Raw genomic sequence first — 25144 nt, 5'->3', positions numbered from 1 at the left:
GCTCCCTCGGCATGTGGGACTGATTGTCTTACGGAAACGAGGGATTTCCCTCCCAGCCGGCACACTCAGAACTCGACCAGGGAGAGTTTAATCCACTCGCTGACATCTGTCGCTTACTTTCTAATAATGTGGTTTGGGACTCGCTCAACAGCAAGAAGAAGAGCGAATCTCCAAAAGCGCGAGTCGGAGGAAGCCATGAGGAAGCGGCAGCAGCCCCTGCCTGTCCCCCTCGCCGAGGGAAGGGGCTGAGACAGCGGCTCCTGCACACAGCCACTTTTGGGCCAGTTTCGCACCAGCTTTGCCAGTGACACATAGTGCTGAGACTCGGTGACCGCCTTCAAACTTCTAGAGCGTAGCTTAGCAACAAAAATGAAAAAGAAAAAAAAAAAAAACCCACCCTAAAAAAAAAAAAAAAAAAAAAAAAAAAAAAACCACCAACAAAAAACACAACAAAACCCGCGAAATCCGCCGAATATCCTCGAATATCCTGGGCTGCCCGGACTCCAGCCGGCGCCGCTCGCCAGCCGGACGCACCGCGCTGTCCGCCCGTCCCCGCGGCACCGGGCGCCTGCCAGGCACCGACCGCCCGCCCCGCACGGCCCCGCGGAGCTCCCGCGGGCCGCGGGCACCGCCCGCCCCGCCGCCCCCAGCGCTCCCCCGGCGGGATGCGGAGCGCAGGGCAGCACGAAGGGGCGCTCGGCGCCTCGCCGCGCTCCGCTCCAGCGGGGGCTCCCTGCCCGCTGCCCCGCGCCCTCACCGATTTTAATCCTGACGCTCTGGAAGACCCGCAGCCCCTCTTCCTCCACCGCCATGGTGGCGGTGCCGCCGCCGCTGCGCCTGACACTCAGCAGTGCTGGAGCCCCGCCGCCGCCGAAGCGCGGGGACAGAGCAGGAGGAGGGAAGGGAGATGCTCCGCCAGACGGGAAGGAGTAGAGGGCGGCCGGACGGCTCGGGACGCGCCGCGACCGGGCTGGAGCGAGCGAGGGACGGAGCGGCCGCGCAGCCCAGCGGAGCGCAGTACCCGCGTCTCCCCCCGCGGGCCGGCAGCGCCCGCCCCGCCGCCGCCCCCTCATTGGCCGGCGGGGCGGCGGCCGCGGCGCTCATTGGCCCGGTGCCCGCCGGGGGCGGGGGAGCGCGCGGGGGGAGCGCGGAGCGCGGCAACAGCTGGAGCGCCGCTCCCCGCGGCCCGGCCCCGCCGCCGCTCCCGCCCCGCCGGGACCCCCAGCGGGCAGCGCGGGGAGGGTGAGGGCTGACTAACTCTGTGGCCGCTCTCCAGTGCCGGCCCGGACCGGCCGCCGGGAGCAGCCGTTGGCGTCATGGCGAGAGAGAGGGAGGGAGGGAGGGATGTGCAAGTCCTCTTTTCCCACACAGCCATAAAGAGAGGGCACTAGCGATGCCCCAGGTTGAAATCCATTCATTAGTGAGAAAAAGAAGTCCTGTATTAAATAAACAAACCCGTTTGGGCGCTGGGAGCAGGCCAGTCTGTCTCCTGGTTCCATTTGATCAGCGGCAAAGCTGGCTCTACCTGATTGCACGGGGAGAGCAGGGAATTCAGATTTCAGACTTGCATGATTACACATTAAACAGCAAGAAATAATACCTGTGTCAGTGTTCAGTGCCAAACTTTGGTTCTTGTAAAGTCAGTAATTGAAATACAGCTTCCCTAAAGGTCTGGCAAAAGCAGAGCATGAAGTTCAGTGGAGGTCTACAGATTACATTATTTCAAAAACTAAAAAATCAAATCACCTTTGGTGCAGTCACAATCCTCCCTAAAGGGGCTTGGAACATCCCTATGCAGAGCAGCCCAGTGACGTCACACTCCAGCAAGTCTGAGAAGTACCACAAAATGCTCTTTCTCAAGCCTGCAAACAAAAAAATAATAAAACTAAGTACTTTCCCATTCTAGCTCTAATTTCAAGAGTGAGAGAAAGGCATACACACTGAGGACAATCTGTACATGCATTAAGAAGGAAGCTAGTAATGAAGGACAGCAAGAAATCAGAAGGCAAGTCAGTCCCACACAGTATGAAGTCTGTACCAAAGAAATTGCGCATGCAAGCTCGATGAATACAGTTGAGCAATCCATCATTGCTTGAATCATGGAAGACACAACACATAATAAATGCCATTTATTACAAAAAAAAAAGAAAGGTAAAAGATGAGATATTGAAATATGGAAGAGCAAATGAAAAGTTGGGAGGGAGCTACAATAGCAGAGGAAGTCAGCTTGTAGGAAAGCCTGAGGCATCCGAGTTTCCCACACAGGTATGGGCCTAACTGAAGGAAACTGGCACGCTCACAGCCAAAAAAGGAAGCAGTGAGTTATCTTAAGGAGCTGCCTGACTTACTGTATCTTCCTTGTCTGCATAGCCAAGTGACATACGTAATTGGATAAAAATAATTTTATAGCACAGGACTCTAAAGAGATTTTATAAAGTACAGGCTTCCATTTACCAACATCCATGCTGTAATTCCTTCTTCCTCGCTGTAATATGCCCAATGTCCTCTGTAACCTCATTACACCCATTCCGCCATGTGCCATCTTTTCTTCCATAATGCTCCGAGCTCACTGAAACACTTCAGCTCCTCTGCCCGCTGGTCCTTTGCATCCCCCAAGATACCTTCAATGATCCCTGCCCTAATAACCTTTAGCATTTGCTGCACCATAACCCAAATTTCACCTGTCTCAATACCTCTGATTCCCCTGTTTTTGTCTCACCTTCCAGCTGAACAAGAGGCAACACAAGCAGCAGTCTGAACAGAAACTACAAGAATACTGATCAGAGAGCTCACATTTTAAGCACATTGTCTCAGACTGGCTAACTTGATGTTGCTTCTCAGATGCTAAATGTGACAAACAATTTTAGGGTATACACATCTGTTTTAACACTCTGTACATGCTCAGATATAAAAAGAAATATACAAAGTCTGTTGCTTCTACTCCTTCACCACACATGCACACACCTTGAACATACTGGTACAAAGTAAGTACAAGCCCACTGGGCCATCTCACTGAAGAAAAATGGCAATCAACTGTCACACACAATGCTGTACACAGGCACAAAGAATTACAGCTATAAGCAAGTGGATAATGCTTAGCTATAAGCAAAGGTAAATGTATCCTATGCTTAGGATCCTTATAAATCTTCCTCAATATCAGGGAGAAATCTGCTTCCATGCTCTAAATATTAGGGACATCTCAGATAAAATATTTTACTTCTATGTTTGCCTTTGCTACAAAAGGACTTCAGCTGGCCTCATTTCCCTGTTGGAACCTTTTCTTATCTGCAGAAGGTTGAGCCCAAAATTGTCATTAAAAAAATCAATTTTTCAATTCTCTTCCCAGCATTTGCTGCTGTAAGAGTTGTTCTCAGCAGATACTGAACAGACTATCCTTCCCAATTTGCCATTGTGTTCTTTTCAGTCAGCCATGGCTCTTCTACCTATATCCTTTATGTCCAGGAAATGAAAGAATATCTCTAGCTATAATACAGTCATTATATGTTCACAAAAATTAAGCTATACATAAATTTCCCACCCCTTTATGTGCACCCAAATTTGCAGTCAAAGCCCACTACCTCAAATCTAATGTCATTTGACCCAGCATAAATTCACCTTATAATCTGAGGTGCTGGTTTTCTCCCACACTCTAACCTCAGGTGTTGCTTGCAACCTCTCCCTGTGCTAACGCTGGTGCTCACAACATATTTATTGGGTAAAAAAAAAAAAATACACTGTCATGACTCCCACTTGTGTATTATGAAAAACAAGAGGCCTGTAAGCCATGTCACTTGGAAATTCTTTACCCATGATCATAAGCAACCTGATCAGAAAGCATCCCAGTCCACAGGTGTGGTTAGGGCACAGTGGCATGCTGGGCAGCTTTAGCAATTCATACCTGCCCATGGCTACACTTCCAGGCTATTTTTCAGGATGGCCTAGCTTTGCCAAGAGCATAAATATGTCCAGGAAAGCTGTGGCAAAATTTAACCATAAACCCAGCCTTTCCTGTAAAATGTAGTGAAGCACGACCAACTTCCACACTTAAGCATAACAGAAACTACCAAGATGCCCGCGGAATCAATTAGCAACAGTTGGAACAGACCAACATTTAAAAACAGCAAAAACACCAAAAAAAATTAGTAAACAAAAAACCAACATATAGCAAGAAAAAATAGGGAAAAAAGCTGGTACCTTCTTAGACTTTTCACCGTGGAATAAATTAAGATTCCACACATGAAAATCTACAGATGGTTGCTTGCAGCTCTCTGTGCTGTCCAGCTACGCTTCTGGTTTCCCACCAGATCTTTTCTGCTGAAACTCTTTGTCAGTGCTTCTGTGTATCAGTGTGCTAGTTTATTTTCTGTCGGATCTTGTTTTCTTGATATACAGCTGAAAGCTTGTTGCTTCCTCTGTAATAAACATGTCTCCAAACGTTATACAGTCCAACAATGTAAATGTAAGCACTGTTTCAAAATTCACATAAATATGTATTTTTAAAGATGTTAAACACAGTATAAAAAACAGCCAAAGAATGTGTGCTGCTTTTTCAATTTCTCCATTGCTGAAATGAAACCTCAGCAGCAGCATCACATACATATGTGCATATTACACATAACATGTGCAGGCAACATGAGGTTCGCAGCTGCAGCAGTCTGATCAAAAAAATCTAGGCAAAGCGAAATACTGGTTTCTAAGATGTGGATGAGTCTGTTAGCGACAATGTCTTTCCCAACTTTCTTCATCCAAGCCATATGGGTTTATATTATCAGCTCTTCAGAGGATTCTTGAATCTAAATTAGACTACAAAGAAGGTCATTTTCTGTGACTCATTTGTGCCAAGCAAGGAAATCATTTCCTCTCTTGATCTACATGATAGCTTTCTCTTGGGAGGAAACAGAATATAAGAAGCTCTCTAATCTCCTTTTGCATTATGCAAGAAACTAACAAAATATGAACCTTCTATCCCTAGGGTAGCACAAAGCTGCTACCTATATTTATGTGAAGGAACAGCACATTTAAGACAAATCTGAGGCACTATCACTATTATAAAAAGCAAGATGATGAAGCAAAAATATGATGACTGAGCAAGTCCTGTAATTGAATTCTAGGAAGACATAGATAGTTTTAACAAATAATATCTGTTCCAGGCCTAAAGGCAGCTACTATCCGTATAGAGATGCTGCATGATATGACGACTACGCTGACTAGGGTGACCCAATAAACATTTATCCCTGATAAAGTGAGTGGAGAAGCAAAGATGTCTTTGTTAGAGCCTCAGCTTCCTATTCCCTGTCTGAGAGGTAAATTCAGATTTTTGCATTGATATCTCTCACAGTAAGATAACAAAAGTAGCTGGGTATTTTTGCTCCTGAAGTCCTAGAACCAACCAACTGGTCAGGAAAAGGCTGCAGTCCTTCCTTCAGTCTCCGTGCATGGTGAGATATGGCAGAAATATTCTATGCAAGTAGGAAATTAAGACTGAGTCTGTGATTACCTGTCTCCCAAGGCTACGAGTTCACATCTGAGGTAGCTACAGAGGAATGACGCAACAGTAGTGAAATTACTTGTATGATTAGTCTGGCAGAAAGACACTCCAGCCATTACATGAAATAAAAGAAGAAAAGAAAGAGAACGATGACAAGAAGAAACCTTTAATTAGCAAAATGTCAGCAACAGTGACAAGAAAGCACAGATTTCACAATAATACAGAAATGACAAAGTTTAATTGAAGGAGAAACATGGGAAAGAGCAGGTACTACTGAGGTGGCTGTTACTGAACTCTGTGTATGTACCAGTATTGATGCATGTATGGCACACTCACACACTGGATAAAAATAGATCTATGCATCAGAATCAGGAAAACCAGGGATTGTATTGCAGTTACTACACTTAAAGAAAGCAAAGATCTCCCCTGTGACCCCTGAGTACAGGAAGTAAAGCATGTCTACCTGTTTTTCTTACTAGTTGCCTTTTCAAAAAATCCCACATTTTTGCTGCTTGTTGCTGGAACACTGGGCCAGGAAGAGGCCAGAAGGGGGAAAAGAAAAATGGCTTTAATTACAGGAAAAAGGGCCCAGTAAGAACTGGTTGTTACAATAGCCAAGAAAATACAACTAACTTTCATGGTATATGTTTTTTTAAGTTTTAATTTTTTTTTCTCTTTTAATTCTTGTTCATCACTTCTAAAAATATGTCAGTCTAGCATTCTCCTAAAATATATATCTATGTTAAAATCCAAGTTATTACAGCAGCAAGCACAGAACATTCAGGATTCCAGTGAAGTTTACCAACAAGAAATATTTTCTGGTTAAACTTGCAAAAGCATTGTGCTCTGGGCCATATCTGCTTTACTCGAGCCTATAAACTTTGCTTTCCTATTAAGGAACAAATCCCTTTATCCTTCCATAAGATATTATAATGCAATAAAACTGCATTAAGATCTTACAGAAAAACAAAAAATAAAACCAAAACAAAACACTAAAAACCCCAGTGATTATGTACAGGAATGAAATATGGTGAGCTTTTCTGCAGTTTAAAAAGTATGCATCTATTCTCATATCTTCCACATTAACCTTCTGTGAAACTGCTAGGTGAAAACAGCAAATAATATTGAGAAAGAAAAACTGAACAGCAATAGGACTTTCTACTGTTTTAAGAATACTGAGTACTTCTGCTCACAATAAATATATGGTTATACAAACAGGCATATAAACAACCATATTTCACGAGTCATTGCATATTGGCAGCCATAATCATAATTTTCATATCTTCTTTGCTTTTATGTCATCACCTCATCTGCAGTCTTCTCTGTTCTTTATGGGAATTAATTTGACAAAATGGGACTCCACCCTTACTCTCCAACTCCAAGGCAAAGTTTCAACGCCCCTCTGTTTGGCAGCACTGGTAGTATCTCTGCTGGTAGGACTGCAAGGAGATCTTTTACCCTATCTTCGCCCTCTTATCCACCCCAGGGATTGCATAGCCAGCCAGAGGAAAGCCATTGGGATTATAGTACCAATATCCACCCCAAAACACACATAAAACAAACACTTCTCTGCCTCCGAGATGTGTTCCAGTTTTGTGCTATAAGCAAGACCTGTAAGACAGATGCTATGAAGTTTACATTGACTTTGCAAAGTTTTGCATAATTCACCCACAAGCAGCAGCACACAGCTAATCCACATGCTGCTGTAAACCTTGAACAGACTTTTCCATGTAGTCACGCGTTTAGTATGGGTCAGGTCCTGTGGTCTTCCATTTGCTCAAACACCCCATTGAAGCCAATGCTGGAAGGTCAACTTGCAAATGCCACCGCCTCTCTGTGTGGTGAATAGCTGCTATTGAACACACTGGGATTACTCGTGTGTGAGTGACTACTAACAGGAGCGAAAGGAGCAAAATCTGGTCTTCATTAAGGACTGCTAATCTGAAAAAAACTCCTTCAGTCAGTAGTACCACTCAGGCAGAGCAATCCTGCCAGTGAGAGGCTACATAGGAAAGGCAATATAGCACCATTTGTCACTATATTTTAACACATAATTCTGTAAAGCATCAGTTAATTATCCAGGCATGACTACATGGAGGAGCTCTATCCCACCACAGTTGATGAGCAAAGATAATCTTATACCATGAAACACAATTAGCCAGATGGTTATTTGGAGGTTTTTGGAATAGAAACAATTTCTCTGATCTGGGAGATTAAAAAAATCAAGGCTGAATTTAAAAATAAAAATCATACCACACTCGATACCCAAGTACTTAATTACATATTTTCATGGGTAACTAATAATGGGCTCCAATTACACAATCTTATTTTATTGCTTTTGGAAACATATTTATAGCCACTAGATAATGTGAAGATTTAAGTCAATGTCCGAATAAACAGCCTGGAAAACACATCATTTGTACCCAGATTGGGTTACTAGCATGATTATCATCTGCCACCTGCTGGAAATAGATGTGATAACGCAACTAAGTTCCACAGATGGAAGGTCTGGTCACTCACGGAGCAAGAGGAAATGTCAAAGAGCAAAATATACTCCTTGTACCCAGGAGCTTCTTCCTCTCGCACCCACTGGGAAAGATTGATTTGCCAAAGGGGGATATTTGCAAGCATCCACAGAGAAGCCATAACATGACTTTGTTTAAACAAACAGAAATTTAATTTGCTATTGAGAATAAAGTTATCTGCCTGAGTCTGACCAGAAGGCAAGATATATAGTCTGAAACTAATGCACCCAGATAATCCCATCCCAGTCTGTCATAGCTGTCTTACCACTGCTGGAAATAGGATGACTGCAGGTCCCCCTGCACCATCCCCACAAAGAATTTCTTCCTCTATTCATTACAGTCTAGTATTGTCTTCAAGCCTCATTCAAAGAGATTGACCACTCTGGCTTTATGGTGGCCCATAAAACCCTCAAGGACAACAAAACCTGCCCATTCAAGACATCCTACTCGCACTCAAAAAAAAAAAAAAAAAAAAAGGACAGTGTTTGTACATGGTATTCTTCAGAGAGCCAGAACCTTGTAACTTGCTTCCTCTGTGCCAGCAAACCAAAGTGAGTAATCCAAGTAAGCCGGAGGGTAAATCCAAAGGCAGCACTGCAGGACTGGGCTTCCCCTCTCCCTTGTGTGGAATAGGCTGAGCAGTAGCAGGACACACAGGTAAGACTAGCAGTTCTTGTCAGGGGGCTGGGTTATTGTGTCCCACTGGCTGATGACAGGACTAATTGTATTTGTGTGATTTTTCAATTGGCAGGTCTCCCCAAGCCAGTACGGAGAATGAGACAGGTGCCACTATATTAGGGATTCAGACCTTTTTTTCTTTTAACCAAAATCAAACCCAGGCCCTTAAGCAACCAATTTTTGCATGCCCAACAGGTTTAGAATAGCAGCCCAAAGTTGGTGTTTAGATGGTGCTTGCATTCAGGGAAACAGTGCCTTTCTCTGCATACCTTTCAATTATTTCTGAAACCAAAAAATAAAATGAATAAAAAGAGAGAATAAAAGGGAGAATAAAAAATGAAGATGGAGAATAAAAACTAAAATTATTTTTGAAGGTTATCCAGGTCTGTGGGGTGGAGTGGAGAAAGAAACAAGAATACATATCCCAGGACCTAATAAAATTCTAATTAATACCTCATTTTCTCCGCTAACTTGTTTTAGCCATTATAAAGCAATCAGCTGTTCGTAGCAGTAGGAATTTATATCAGACCTGAAAGCAGTATAAAAAATCTAAAACATTGAGCCACACACATTAGCAAGAATTAACACAAGCATGCACTACCACATGACTCCCATGGAGGGGAAGGGCCAGGCCTGCAGGAGCACCATGTCCCACTGCAGTGTAAAGCATTCCCTCCAGGAACACTGGCCACAGCCCATGCATCCAGAACAATGTTTCTGTTGGCATTTGCTTTCAGTCTAAAGCCTTTGTTGCTTCACCGTGCTTTGTCTGTTCTTAGGAGGTCTCTGTGCTTCAGGCCCAAGTTTCCTCCTCTGTGCTGCTCTTAGGAGGCTGACACCTCTCTTACAGCAACATGGTACTTGCCTGCGCTGGTAAGTGGCCCTCATTCCAGCCACAAATTTAGCTATGCCTCATGCAGACAAGTTGGCTGAGATTTACTCCTGTAAAACTTGGCAAGGGTCTGATACAAAGAAAATACCCAGAAGTAAAAAAACCTGCCAGCTAAAGAATCAGCAACGCCCTCCAGCCTGCACGCACAGAAGCCTGACACCCTCTCTGCAGCCATTGCCACAGTGACATTTGTACCCAGGGGGGCATATGGCTGCCAGGGAGCACATGGGGCTGCCAGGACCATTCACCCAGCCCTCTATACCCAGGCATGCTGGCCTCTGGCTACAGACCAGCTGTTCAGCAGCAGGAGCCTGCCCCACCCAGGTGCCTTCTCCATGGCCAACACCAGGACAGGGAGGTTATTACCCAGAAAGTGCTCCCCTCCTCTGGAAAAGGTGGGGGACAGGGCCCTGGCCTTATCTCTGTGTAGGTACTGTGTGTCATTCATTCATGCAGCGAGACCAGCCTTCCCCAGAAAGCTAAGGACTGCTGCACAAGCATACAGACTTCAGTGCAGGAGCTCAGTCAATTGCTTAAGAGTTGGGTCCTGCCCTGTCCTCTCCCTCTGTGTCCTCCTGCCCTGTCCTCTCCCTCTGTGTCCTCCTCCCACGTTAAAACCACTGAGGAACATTACCTGTCAGTGCTAGTCTTCTTGGCAATTTTTCTGTAGATCAAGGAAATTGTGTATTTTAGTAAACACTGTCCAAAAGATTTAAAATTGTATATATAGATATAAATACATATAAACAGACCTCTGTGTGATTATAGCAATGTCTTTCCCTTCCTCTTCCTCTCTTCCCACCCCCTTTCCCTTCTCTCAATTTCTCAGACAATAAGTGGCAAACAACCTCTTTTTTTTACCCAGCCAAAAATTAATTCTTGCTCAAAACTTCCAGAAGGGGTCAAGTCTAAAGGAAGCATCTGGTCAATCTGCTTTTGTACTGCAGTGGGAGCCAGAGCCCTCAAGTCCCCTCCCTCTGCACCACTCAGCACTGCAAGTACTTGCGCCGCGCCAGGGAGGCTTTACTCACACCCGTGCAGGAGGACATCCCTGGCCTGACTGTAGGCAGCCCTTAGATGGAAGCCCCTAGGTGTGCTGCATGCACAGACAGAGCACATCCAACTCATCCCAGCACAGCTTCCAGTTGCCTTTTTTATCCCCCCGAGTACAGATGAACTCTGCAACTACTCAGTCAGGTCATTTGTTTGTGAATTGTCTGATAAGGGGGTGTGCTTGCAGGGGCAAAGTCACAGCATGGGGTCCTATCACGTAACACACTGAACAGACCAAACAATAATTTGGCTTCTCACAGCATCTTGAAATGCCCATCCAGGGATAGGCAATGAATAAGGGAGACTGGGCTTGATCCTCAAGCACACCCACAAGTGGCTGCCATCCTGTGAATCAGTCTGTGCATATGTTCAAAGTCAGCGTAAAGCACTTCATAGAATAAAGTAAGAAATTGCCACAACTTTAAAATAGCCAGGAAAGCTGTCAACAACAACAACAACAAAAACACAAACAAACATAAATACGTATTTTCCTCTTCATACATACAGAAAAGCTTTAAAGCCTTAGAAAATGTGCACTCACCATATTGCATTTTCTTACTAAATATACGAAGTTCACGGCAAGTGAAAAAAGTGAAAAGGCATTTCTGGTCATGGTGAGCAACAGCACCTTCAAACATATGATCTCTGTGGGGTGCGCAATGGCAGCAGAAGCATTGTTTTTAACTTATTCTGGAACTCTAACTTATTGGTGTAGCTAGTTCCTGAGCCAGCCCAAGCTCTTCTGCTGGCGAAGGGGGTGGGAGAGAAAAGGGCAGTGACTCACTAATTTGCAACATAGTGGGAAGTAATTCAAGAATCAAATTCCTAGCAGCAATACCACCTGCAGAGCTTACAGCCCTATATATTGTATGCACAGGTTTGCTTAAAAATCTGACCAAAACAAACCCAGAAACCTATGGGAGCCATAGAGTGCTGAGATCTCCAATGAGAAGCTGGGCACGCTCCAAGATTAAGTGGTTCTGGTATTGACTACCTTGCTCTTATGCTGCAGAAAACACAACTCTCTCTGCTGTGTGTAAAAGCTAAATGTATCTGTGTCTTAATACATAGTAGAAAATGCATTTTTTGCAAAAAAAAAAAAATATTCTTATGTTCATAATCTACTCATTTCTCATCTGTTCTTTAGCAAGTACCTTTTGCTATTAAGAAATTACATGCAAGTCCAGTCTGCAGCTTTTTAAGGATGCTTCAGAAGACTGCTTTGACTAAGCAGTGAAGCACCAGTCTAAAGAATTCCCTACTGTAGCTCTAGAGCTACTTCTAGGTTTAGAAGTGAAATAAGATCTAGAGGTAGGACCTATTGTCCCTGTCTTCTGTCACCATCTTCTGGACCTTAGGTAGCTCAGCATGAAGACAACCATTGAAACTGATGAGTTTTTCTTTCCTTAAGTCAAAATAAAACAAAACCCAGCAATAACAAAATCCCCCCAGAACCCAGTTTAGAATGTATATATGCACAGTTTCTGAGGGTAGAAAGAGGCAACCAAGGAGGAAGTTTAAAGCCACTTCCCTTCATGGACTTTAATTCAGAAACAGCTGGGAACCTGTGCCAGGTGATTTCAATTTCTTATTGGGCTGTGTTTCCATCAATGTAAGAGTCTATGTTTTTCTTATATTTTAAGGGTTTAATCAAAATCAGCAAAAAGATAATGATGTCCTTCAGATCAGTCCATAACAGATCATTAAACACATAGCATTTAAAAGACCAAGGCCAAGACCCTGCCAAGAACTTTTATTTGTTCAAGAGCAAAATATAATTGTGTTATGTGTACAGTTCAGTTTAATATAGGTATTTGAAAAAATGTACTTCAACTCTGTACTCTCTATTATTTTGACTGACACTCTCCACATCTTTCTTTTTATATTAACAAGAAATTAAGAACACAAACAGCTGAAAAAAACCACTCTTCATTTCCTTCCATCATTTGTCTGAAAATAAGAGTATTTGCCTTACAGCTCAAAATTAGTAGGTATCAAGATTTTAATTATATGTCTGCTTCTGTTGTGTAAGCTCCATTTCACACCAAGTGTAATAAAAATCACTAATGCCTATAATCAACCTTACTTCAACCACTGAAATGAAAAAGGTAATCAAGATACATATTAAAAAGAGCACTGGCCCCCATTCTGTGTTGGGTAGTTGTGTGATAGATGTGTTGCTGCATCCACATGAAACACTGTGTAAGATCAACCTGCACAAACAGCTTTGAAGTAAAAAGGAATATCCCCAGGTTCATCCTTGAACAGACCAATTTTGGTTAGTGAATTTTGGTACTATCTGCCACAGGTTCCCTCCCTACATCCCAGTACTCTTATATAATGTGCATTATTCTACCTATTTTAAAAGACCCATGGCAGCTGCAAGTTGTAATTCAAATCTTCTCCTTAGGAACTAAAGATCTTATAAAGAAAATACATGAACCAAAAGGAAACTTCTTCAGCAATCTGCCAGACCTAGCTTCAGGGTGCTCCATACCATGAGGACATACATCAAATGATCTGTGTCAGCTCAAAGTCATCTTTGGAGGAGGCCAAGCTGACCTTGAAGAAGCTAGAAGAACCTTGAAGCTAGAAGAACCTTTTCTATTTTTGAGAGGGCCTGAGGAAACATCTTTGCCCATTCAGTTTTCTGCCAAATATTGCCTAAATGAAATCCAAGGTGGTTCTTTATGAGAACCAGTAGTCAGCTTGCAAAATGGCTTTTGGAAGCCTGTCTACTTTTCTCAGCTGTCAGATGTCAAGCAGATAAAGAAAGGTGAAAAGGCTATTAAACCCCAGAACTATTTCAGTATGAACACATTTGCCCTGGCTTTTGAAAAGTGCATTTTTAATCAATTAAATAAATGTTTGAAAAAATTTGTTGCAGAGCAAAAGATGACACTATGGGTTTGTTCAGAGCATTACTGAGGTGTGCCATTCAATTCAAGACTCAGTAAATATAGCCCATTATGCAGTCCTTTACATATTTGTATGAACTATTCGTAGAATCATAGATTGGGTTGGGTTGGAAGGGACCTTAAAGATTGCCTAGTTCCAACCCCCCTGCCATGCATCTTATTAATGGCTTACACCACTGTCTTTCCTTCACCAGTAGAAGGAAAGAGAGCTGAAGTATAACTGGTAATCTATTTTATATATGAATAAAATACTCTTTGGTATAACATTCAGTTCTTGTTTTCTATTTGTTAAAAGTATTGTTTAAAATGTTACCACCAGCTATTCATTCCTTTTCTGTGCAACGATGCCATGACAACCCCCACGTGACTGGCTACAAGCATACCACAAGTCTCCAGGGCTTTGCTTTAGAAAAGACTCAGACTGGTGTTACTCACACTTTTTTTTTTTTTTTTTTTTAATAAAAGAAAAGAGCCCAGTTTCAGAGATGCTTTATTTTGTGGAAGATGCATCAAGCCTACCTGTCAATTCTACCATGTGGCAACAACTCTTTCAGCTAAAATGGGACAAAGCAAAGTATGAAGAACACAAGGAAAGGATGGGTACAACTGTTTGATAAAGAGCATGTTCTTTAATTCTTCATTAAAAATTATGCTTACCCAAAAGGACTACAGCATCTCTCTATTCATTCTTAATGCATTGTGAAAGCTACTGTTGAGCAATAAAGTACAAGAGACATGTTTTGAGAATATCCAGAAAATATACGTATAGCTTTTGTGTCCATTTAGAGCATCATAATGATTTTCACCAAATTTAGAAGTGAAAAAGATTTTGTTAGTCATTTGCTCCAAATCAGTAATAATGCAGGACTGTGCCTTCTTCAAAATCTGTAAGCAGTGAATACCATCAGTGATGATTCAACTGTATTGCTACCTTAGGAAGATTGTATCACAATACAATTAGCTTTAATACGAAGAAATAGTTCTTCATTATTTCCAGACTGAATCTGCTTCATTAGCTGTGTAAAAATATCTTCCTTCCTTCCTTCCTTACTTCCTTCCATTGTTCCCCTGATTTGACTTGCAGGTGGAAAAAAGTTAAAGATGAGGTAGAGAATTGAATTTGACATATGTTCCTAACTAAATTCACACTATTGAAATAAATAAATTTATTTCTGTATGAATTAACCTCAAGAGGCTCACTACTGTTTATAAGCATGACTATTTAAGCAGTGGCTCTTTTAAAGCAGGGAACTGATACTAGTGTAGCTGAATACTCTCGGCATCCACTGTCCATACAGAACTCCTCTTTGTTCAGTGTACAGAGCAGTGTACTTCATATATGCATGAAGGGCCAAAAATAGAGGTTAGAGATCACCATGATATATAGTGAAGAAAAGTATTTATAGAGAACAAAATATTTCCCATGACTCAATTGCTCTTGGATTAAACACAACTATTAATTTCTGAGTGCAAGCAAAGAGAAAGAACAACTATCATCTTGAGCAAAGGATGGCTTAGAAAGTACAGAATTTTGTTTCTTATTATGGGGTTCACACCAAGCAGAGATTAACAGTGACCAAAGAGTGGCCTGTTCAAGTGCCCCTGTGTTGTCATGCTGGTGCTTCTAAATTCATGTGCTGGTTTCCCAGAAAATTCACTGTGCCTTCTCCTGGCACAAACACAGGCTTGATGCACTGAACACCAGCTACCAGACCAGAGGTATCTGCAGCTATGGTATCTGGGGGCAGCAGGGCAATTTGGCAGGTTGTCCTGAATGACACAGCCCCCTGGGGCCCGGACTTTTGATCTACCAAGAGAGAGAGAAATCGCTCTGAGAAAACATAAGGGTCTCTGCTTGGTGATGTGAAAGCTTTGTATTGAAGGAGCTCACAAACAAAATGAACCAGAGCAAGAAAGAAAGGGGAAAAATAGGAAGCAAGGAAGAAAACAAGGTACACTTCTTGGAGAAAAGATGGCAATGTTTAGGGATAAGTTATCGTTTTCTCCATGCTGCAAAGGTACAAAAAATGTCAGCATGTTTTGATGAACACAAGAGCAAATGCATCCAGTCTGAATAATTTTGCTGTTTTCTTAATAGAAGAAAGGAATAGGGAAAAAAATACCAAAAGTTACATTTCCTCTCTGCAACATTGTGCATATGATTACATATAAAATGGTTCCAAAACCATCTGTAAAGTCCTGAACAGAGATAACGGTGGGCTTATAAATGCCAGGCTTACCTTTTACAGTTGTACATATAAGAATGAGACAGAAATTTTTCACAACGTTTTGCAGAAAATGAAATTATATTGATATGAATTCTACTGAAGAAATCTGGTTTCTAAAACCACCTTTTGTTGTTTCAAGTTTGAAACTTCAAAAAACTCAAGTTTTTGCACATCTACAAATTAATATCAGAGTTTACATAAATATCACATTTTGTTCTTTACACTGGTGATTTGTACTGACAGGTACAGTAACAACCCTCTTTTACAAATTACATGTCTTCTTAAACTTATTTTTTAAATAACTTAATAGTATGCTAATTAAAGGCACCTGAAGAGTCAGAGGAGATAGCAGAAGCCAAAACTCCCACAGATTTTCCAAGTTTAGTTTTGCTATCCAGTAAAAATCCCCTGATGGGATCTAGAAAGGATGCAGATCTAGAAAGGATGCATCATCCCCTGAAAACAGTTGGAATTGAGAGCAGTTTCCTTCTGGGATCCCACCTCCTCTGAGATGGCTGCACAAAAAAAAGCAGCTGAATGTTTTCACAAGAAGCCAAGCAGCTCAAGCAAGTTTCAAAGTTAGAAACTGCTAAACATTATCCCAGCCAATGCTGTAAATTATTCACTCTGTTCTAAAAGCAAGGAGCCTGTCCTGATAGTATGTATGACAAGCCTGCTATCAGGGATTCAAGCCTGGTCTTTGGCTTTTCACAAAGGTGCTTCAGAAAGAAACATGGAAGATTTCTGTTGCATTCAGGCAGTGCTTTCGTCATGTCCTACGCTGAGGGGTTTGTGTTGGTGACGTGCTTGCTGCTTTTACTTGTCAGTCTCTTATTTTTTAAATAGCAAGTATTTCTCTCTTCTTTCCGTATCACTGACTCTGCCTGAGTTGGAAAAGTTCATGTGTAAGTTATGAGAGAGGGAGAACGTATTTCATGATAAAAATCATGGTATCTTTGCTTCGACTGATGCAGTGTCACTCCCTGCAGAAGCCCACTCTGAGACAAAGTGGTCTCCCCTCTTAATCCTGTCTCACTCCGTTACCAGCTTTTCTTCCATGGGGTTTACTTAGTCCAACACAGCTCACAGATTATTCTTCTCCCTCATATGTTGCACAGCTATTTAGGTCAGATGGAGATAAATATTATTATGCCACTGAACTACCAGCTCCATTAGAATTATTAGATCCACAACATGCTCTTAATGATTGTTCTAAGACGCTAATAAGAAGAGACCTGGGAATACTTTCAACACAAGAAGTTCTTTTCCACTATTCTTACCTCTCCGGCAGCATCCTAAATATGTAACCTTTTGGAAGACCTGACTAACCTTAGGAGTACCTAGGGCCTTCTTACACTAGTCTTTTTATTTCTGGATGCCTAATAAAAAATGCCTGCCTTCTCTTAGACAGTCATTTCTGTAGCATAACATCAACACAACTGTAACCAGACTGTATGCATTTTCTACATTTTTCCAACATAAAGACGACTTTGCATCTCTATCAGACTTCAGAACAACTTTCTTTAACGTTTCCATTTTCCACTACTCTTCTGGGCAAGTCTGGCTTTGCTGATACAATGAATCATATGTTTAATAGTGTTACTGCCAGCTAACAAAACAGAACACGGGAATTAAAAGATCTTCTGCAATGATATGCAGGGGTATTTCCAACGAAAAAGGATAAACATTTCATTTCTGTTTCAGATTCAGACAGCAAAACCATTAGTGGACACATGTGCCCCACGAAAATATGGCCACCTCCATCAGAATCTAGGAAAGCTGAAGGTATAGTATTGGCTGTTCCACTGAGCCTTCACATCTCCTCTCAAAGGAAACAAAGAGCCTACCAGATGGTCACAATTTCAGGGCCTTTTTTTTCCCCCTCAGTGAAGTGATTGTTACAACAGGACTATCAGGATCCATGAATAGCACATTCCCGGCAACGTTAAATAACTTATTTTATCTTTATGATTATTGATGAAATCAGAGTGTTTCAGATTAACAAGTGCTGAAGTGTTCAAATAGCCTCCTAAGATGTACTTCTGCACAGCCATGAAAATAACATTGCAAATAACAAGAATAGTAAAATCACCAAGATGCAGAGCAAGGAACTGAATAATAGGATGTTAACATATTCAAAGCATAAGAAATAACAATGGGTAGCCTTGAATGGCAGTTATCCTTCAAAATTTTACTGTTCCCAAGAGACTAATTTTTATTAAAGGATAAGAGTGGAAAAAAAATTGTTAGCTAATTATCTCTGCTCACTAAAAGGAAACAACAATTAAAAAAAAAAAAAAAGGAAGAAAACACACCACCAAATGTAAGCAAAGTAGAAAATACGTGCAGCTAAACCCCGTCAAAGACTTAATTTCCAACACAGAGCCCCTCAGGCAATGGGAGCGTAACCCATATAAGGACTTCAGAATTAATTTCCTTAAAATTGTTTATCATCTCACTGTGCGACATAATAATCCCCAGGCACCTTAAAATCATTTCACTAGCAAAACAATTCATTTCTTCTGCACGCATAAATTCACATGCTATATTAGGATGTGGGTTCAACTGCTGCTGTTAATTTTTTTCCCATTACTGTAAAAATAATTGCTTAAATTCATTTGAAAATGAAACATTGCATAACGCCCCACACACAGATAGAAAGAGGGGAGAAAAAAATTTTTTTGAATATTCTGTTATCCAGTTCTTCTTTACAATCTTTCTCCAGAGGGTTATTAGGTCATGGGATGACTTAATGCACTGGTTTTAGGTACCTTTATACTACAGTGAGACCAGCATCTGGCTTGCTTTGGTTACAAAGCCCAGCAAACAAGGCAGATGCACTAGATTCCCTCCAGAAACCTGCTACTGTAACATTAGCCACTCAAAATTGTCAGATCTGGATGAGCAGGATTTACTATTTGTTTTGTATAGGACCTAAAATATCTTTGGAGTGCCTAGGATCAAATATGGGGAAGGAAAGGATGAGAAAGGAAAAGACTGAATTAGTATGCTTAAAACAAGACTCTTCCTTCAGCAATTCTGTTCCAAGAGCTTTTTGAGAACGAGATGTTGAAGTCCAGCTATGAAAACTGTGCTTTCCCTGCTTTCCTCCATGCGGCCTCTCTCTGGTCATCTTCAATTCAGCCCTTCCTTCAGAAATGGCATTGTTGGGCCTCAGGTAGTCTTATAAATAAGTTTTTCTCTTCACCTCTACCCCATTCCTTCCCAAACCCCACAAACACACTTTTAGCATGGATCTGTGCTCTTTGAAAAACAATATGGTAACATTTTTCACAAATTAGACAAAGCCTCAGGATGTCCAAAGAGATTCTCTCTCTTCCACTGGACTATTTCAATTTTCATCCACTGTTGACACAGTTAACTTTAGAGATTGATATTATTAATATCTTCCTTTTTAAAATCAAATTTTAAAAGGTTTAAAATCATGATAACAATGAAAAGAACTAGCTTATACTTCCTCATACATCTGTCTCCATTTGTTCATTACACCCAGTTGTTGCTCCTCTACCTATACCAGACTGCAATCCCTCCAGGACAAAAATGGCCTGCAACTGGACTTAATCCAAATCTCACTGAAGTCAATGGAAAAGTTTCCATTTGATCCAAAGCCCATCAAAGATAACAGATTGACTTCATATTGCCTTCACGGAAGTCTGGACAAGTCCCATCATGTGCTTGTACACTGTCCATAAGAATCCTTGCTTTTGATAAGAGCCTATGAAGGCTGCTAGAGACAAAAATTATGATGATGATTCTGGAAAATAAGCTGACAAATATTCATAGAAATTTTGCTTGCACTGATGAAATGCATTCACTAATCATGCAGGCTGTGGCTGTGGTTGCAGGAGAGTGTTTCAGGGTCAAATTCACAGCATTGCAAAGGGCTTTCTCTCCCTGTGTCACCATGAAAATGGTGGGAAAAAGGGTTCTCTCAATAATAGCACAGAGCTTACCTTATCAGTGTCTTTTGCACGCTGTGTAGAGAAGGGGACAGCAATTTTGAACACCCCATTGTGTATCCATGATACATCACTGCTGCTTGTTATGCCTTTGTAAAACCAGAATCATTTCTTCATCCCTTCTGTACACAAAGTTGGAGGAAGACCAACTTTCTGCCACTGAAAGAGACAACTGTTTGCTGTTGGAGAAGATGTCCTGCATCATGAGAACAAAGGGACAAACTGACAACAAAAATGACTATAAGGCCAAAAGGTAACATCAGCAGCACTATTTCCATGTAGTTATCAAGTTTCCTTCCCGGTAACAAACATAGCTAAGGATAAACTGCTCTGTGAGGACACATTTAAAAGGCAGCCTAAGGTATAATCAACACTTCAGAAAGCCATTTGCTTGTTCTGTCACATGAAATCTAATGCCAGGTCATTTCCCTCCTACACTCTGTTGAAGAGAAGATGGATTTAAATTAGCTTTTCAGTTTAATAACTGAGAGAATGAAAAAAAAAATAGAGAGGGGGATACATTGCCCTACTTTAAGAAAATAATTGAAGCAAACCTGTTATGTCTCAGCAAAGCTGTTGATCCTGCTAAGTGAGTCATTGTTGCTGACTTTGCCAGTTTTTCCTACAGACACCACCGGAAAAAGAGAGACCCAAAGCTGAGAGATGAAATAAAGCCAGAGCAAAAATAGAATTTTTTTTTTTTTAAAGTGGAGCAGGAAGCAGGCAAAAGTGAAAATTTAATTTACTGCTCAAAGGAGACCAAGCAAAATGTGCCTTGAAGATTTATCACCAGAGAAAACCATCTTAAATATTTTTGATTCAGGAGGAAATTCACATCCCAAATAGGGCACAGCAAACCAGTCAACAACAGGGACAAGCTTTTGAAGTGAAGGGTTTGTATAGCTCAGGTGGTGGTTGTTATCTCCTGTGATTCATTTGCAGCCAGTCTACTTCATGCTAGACTGGCTATTTACCAGGCCCTAAAGTGTCTCCAGACAGCAAATGCTGCTCAGGTGAAATGACCCAGGTAGAACTCACTACACATCATTGTCACGAATATCCTGACATTTGCACAATTCCTATATCTGAAGCAGAGCTGGTCATGGCCACATCATGAAAATCTACATTATAGCACTTACAGCTTGTCACTAGTGAATAATATCCAGATCTGTGCAGGCATCAACAAGCACCAGTTAATTCCACTGCTGAAGCTGTGATTCCACAAGATATGGAAGGAGCAGAGCATCCTGCTCCTTTCCATTCCTTCTCTCTGTTCATGATTCAAGTGGCAAACTCCTGTTTCTTTCTTTGGATTAACTCTGATTTTCACCAAAGCTCTCCATTAGCTAATTAAATTCGTGACAGCAGCAGAAAATTAACCCAACAAAACCAGACAAACCTAGATGGTTTTTCTGCCACTTTCTGCAAAGTCATGAATTCCAGGGCTGTTGCAAGGGATGGAGAAGACCACACAGTAGGAGCAGTGGGGAGATGAGAAGGGGAAGAAAAAGTGCAACTCCTTTGCTTTTTTTGGTGGCAGGAGACTGCTGTGAGATCAACTCAGCTGCCTGGAAAATTGCAGTCTAAGAAATCACAGAAAGTTTCCAAGGCATTTGAGGCAGTAGGCTTATCTCCACTATCTTCATGCTTCTTAACTCAGTATATCAGATTTGTATACAAAAGAAACTTATAAACCAAAGCAACTGAAATCGATGGTTAAGTATCTCAAACACCAGCTGTGCCCTCACCTACAGTACTGCACTACTGCAATTCCAAGACTGGAGGGTTGGCATTAATCTTAGATAAAGTTATAGAATTGGTCTTCTTGTAAATTGTCCCAAAATTCCATATAGGCAGGGATGTGTTTGGAAAGTACTGAACCAAGTCTATCCTCTTAGGAAGGACAAAAAGATTGGGTTACAAGGGCCAGTTAATGCAGATCAAGAAGGAGCAAGTCCCTGTAGGGGAGGTATAAAATTTCAGGCAAAATTCCCCCTAACAGAAGATTGGCAAGTATTTCACGTTCTGGGTTCCCAGGCATGGGAACACAAACAAGTGTGAAGAAGTTTGATTCCACTTATATGGTTTTCCCCTCTAGTTTAATTGAAGAAAAACGAAAGCAGGAGCTGTGGAAAGCGAACCAGGAGAACTGTGCCATTCCGGATAGAATTACAAAGTCCCAGCCTCAGTATCAGGTTCAATGATGGCATGAGGATTGGCAACAAGCTGAAAAATACATGGCCAACATTGTGAGCTATCCTCGTGGGCAGTGTAAATCACAGACTCGAAAGGTAGCCCTGAGCTTCTGTTCATCCCTTCACAGTTATTTCTGGATCGGAACTGCTCATAGAGCACATTTCGCCGCACTTTTGTGTTGGGGATTAACTGCACGTGGCAGCCAGCCACACAATTAACAGCCTTTCACTTAATGCAGCCACTCTTATCAAATGAATCCCAAAGTGCTCTTCAGACTTTATTAGGTGATTTGTAACTTCTGTAGTTTCTACAATCAGGCTGTGCACCATGGAGAGATGGCGCTCTCAGAAATAATCTAAAAATAATTCAAAAAACCAGAAGCAATTGCTTACCAGTTCCCTGAGAGAAACAGCCAGACACTGCAACAACATTTAAGGTGACCAGAAGGGCACATGCATTGAGGGCTCCAAAATCTACACTGGCAAAGTAACCAGGTTCTTATTTTCATCAGTAACAGAGGTAAAGAAAATTAGCAACAAAATGGCTATAAGAGGTTTTGGCAAGCTTTTCCAGAGAAAGAAAATTGATTGTCTTTTGCTTTTCCATGTCCATCTCACTGCCTTTACCCATCCTCCCTATTACCTTGGTCATGTGTCTTGATTTTTGAGGTATGTCCTCTGTCATGTGAATCTGATTCAATATATATGGATGTGGTTTATACTATCTGTATATTCACTATATTCACTTCCTTACCCATCATCTCTAGCCTGAGGCCACTGAAATAAATATTTTTGAAGTCAGTACTTTCTGAACACATGTAAAAGGATTTTCAAAGGTGTAGCTCATCAAAATTTGCCCGAGTCTTTGGAGGACAGTAAATGGTATTTCTTCTACCCCATGACTATCCTTTTGTCAAATCTTTGGTCCCAGTTCTAATTCCGGAGGGCTTGTTCAAGGAAAGGCAAAGCACTCAAAAGAAAAAGAAATAAAAATTGTGGCACCAAAACCAAAATCTACCCCAACCTCTCCCCAACTTCTGTCTGGAGACCGTTCTGGAATACAGCTATATTGGTTGGTTTTCCTAAAGCTTCCCAAAACTGTTTAGTCAGAGGCAGAATGCAAGAATGGAAAGCTTCAACCCAAACAGTTAAGACTTGACCAAGAAACTTGCAATTAAAAGAGAGGCTTCTACAATGAAAAATATGAGGCAGCTTTAATTGCTGTGGAGGCAATATTGCAAACCAAATAATTATATGAAAAGTAGTAAGGTTGTAAAGCCAGGTGCTTCACAGTCAGAAAGCACCAAAATATGGAAAACTAAATATATACTGCAGCCTTCACCACATCAGCTGTGAAGTCTGTGCTCTGTAATTATCAGGTACTAGAACATCTGTAAGAAGTACTCATTAGAAAACACCATTTTCCACTCACCATTTCAGAAATGGTTGAGCCATTTTGAAGGACATTTGTCTTTTGACAAATAAGCAAACTTGATGCAGATACCTGCTGCAAACTTCTTTATCACCAGGAGAAATTCAGTGAAGTTACACATGAAAATAGGATCAGTGGAAGTATTTGGCAAGATCTGCCATAACTTGTGCTACTCTATGATCTGTCTATGTTTTTATAGTTCACCTGACACCCACAGTCAAACTTCATTAAAGTACAAGTCATACCACTTCTTGTCAAGTATTTTTCTACTCTCTGTCTCTTGCAATTGAAAACTTTTTACTAGTGACATGTATGCTCTAACAGCAGGAAAAAGTGAGAATCTTTTTTACATAAGGACATTCTTTACCAATCCAAACTGAAAAAAGAATTTATCTGAATCAGTCTTTCCACTGGCCTGACTGATGGAAATTGCTCTGACTCTGGTGGCTCAGGCAGTTCTCATGAATGAAAGAAAAGGAGAATTCCCTTTCTTTTCTCTGGAAGAAGACAACAGCTGTATCACCAGCAAGCACTTGTCAGCTTTCTTTGCTAACCAAGAGAATAATCCTGAAAATAAGCCATATAAGGTTAGTAAATCAAGGCAGTGACAAGTTCTTTATTTTACATATATTTATATTGATTTCTCTTTTCTGTCAGGAAGAACAATTTAAAAAACAGACTTCTAAATGAGATGGGGAAAAAAAAAGAAAAACAGATGAAACAAGAATGTGTGAAAAGTAAGATGAAGGAAAAAGAGATCATGTTCATCATGGAAAGCAAAAGAACAACTAAAACAACACAGAGTTCCAGAAATAGCATTATTCCAGTAGTCTCCTGTGAAAGCAATTTAGGAAGTAGCAAAGAATTCTTACTCCCTCTTGGATAATGATGGCATTTGGAAATTTTACTTTCCTCAGTCTTCTTGCTTTGCCCTCATTCTGAAAGTCAGTCCTTTCCTGGCATGGTGAACCAGCAGAACAGGGGTCACAAGCCCATTTTGTGATTGCAACCCTATGCATCAGCATATTTTGAATTCTGTAGTTTAAGTTAAAATACTGCTGTCCCTATGCAGACGATAACTCCCACATCAAAATAATGGAGTTGTGAAGGTACTAACCTTTTCAACTATGCAGCTAAACTTAGCAAAACCTGTAACAGAGCTCTAGAATTAGCTGGAGTGCCTTGGACAATTAAGTGGAAGGATTCATATAGTTTACAATACTAGGGGGTTAAGTATTCTGTAAGAGTGTCGATATCAAAGACACTATGTCTTCAGTGTAGTGAAAAAAACTGTGAAGCAAAATGACATAAAAGCCATTCCCTTGTAATTCCCAACAAAATTCCTTTGAGATTATAACAGCTAGTAAAGAAGAAGCCTAACTGGGAAAATTACTGTAAGCCAGCAACGGTAGCATAACTAATTGATCTGATTACAATTTGGACTTTTTTCCCCATGACAATTTTCATCTAAGTATCCAAGGTCTCTCCAGCAAGGACCCAGTTAGCTGACAGCAAATACTTCAGAGTGAGGATTTTGGAAAACCTTCAGAGGCTCTGAAGACCCTGAGCCACTTGCCATGAATGAGGGAGAATTCTTAGTAGACCAATGCCCTCCCACTGCAGCAACACTTTCTTCTTTACTCATGATTTATGCAATTTTTGGGTCTGTCACAGTAATTCCATACACAGAGTGAAAATACTGAAAATACATAAAATTTGTTTCTAGCTTCCCTTTTAATAGGATTTAGCAGCTTG

The 25144-nt window shown here is 41.2% G+C and overlaps 2 protein-coding genes across 3 annotated transcripts in view; one reads left to right on the top strand and one right to left on the bottom strand.

The window, feature by feature from the left end:
- RASA3 (RAS p21 protein activator 3) overlaps positions 1–1024 on the bottom strand; it is a 131454-nt gene extending 130430 nt beyond the window's left edge. Inside the window, exon 1 of one of the 2 annotated variants that reach the window (XM_048327276.1) lies at positions 758–1024. In XM_048327276.1, the coding sequence (XP_048183233.1) occupies positions 758–812 (55 nt within the window). In that variant the 5' untranslated portion in view covers positions 813–1024. The remainder of the gene's footprint in view (positions 1–757) is intronic. The other variant, XM_048327285.1, reaches the window with a different exon arrangement.
- A 15529-nt stretch (positions 1025–16553) lies between these two features.
- CFAP97D2 (CFAP97 domain containing 2) lies at positions 16554–20019 on the top strand. Its single transcript, XM_048293565.1, has 3 exons — positions 16554–16580; positions 17487–17567; positions 19897–20019. Exons 1-3 carry the CDS (start codon positions 16554–16556, stop codon positions 20017–20019), a joined length of 231 nt encoding a protein of 76 aa, XP_048149522.1.
- Positions 20020–25144: the final 5125 nt, after the last annotated feature.

This window comes from Corvus hawaiiensis, chromosome 2, assembly GCF_020740725.1.
Source record: "Corvus hawaiiensis isolate bCorHaw1 chromosome 2, bCorHaw1.pri.cur, whole genome shotgun sequence".
NCBI classification, from domain to species: Eukaryota; Metazoa; Chordata; class Aves; order Passeriformes; family Corvidae; genus Corvus; species Corvus hawaiiensis.
Note: the sequence above shows the minus strand (reverse complement) of the source record. Positions and strands in the feature narration are given on the sequence as shown.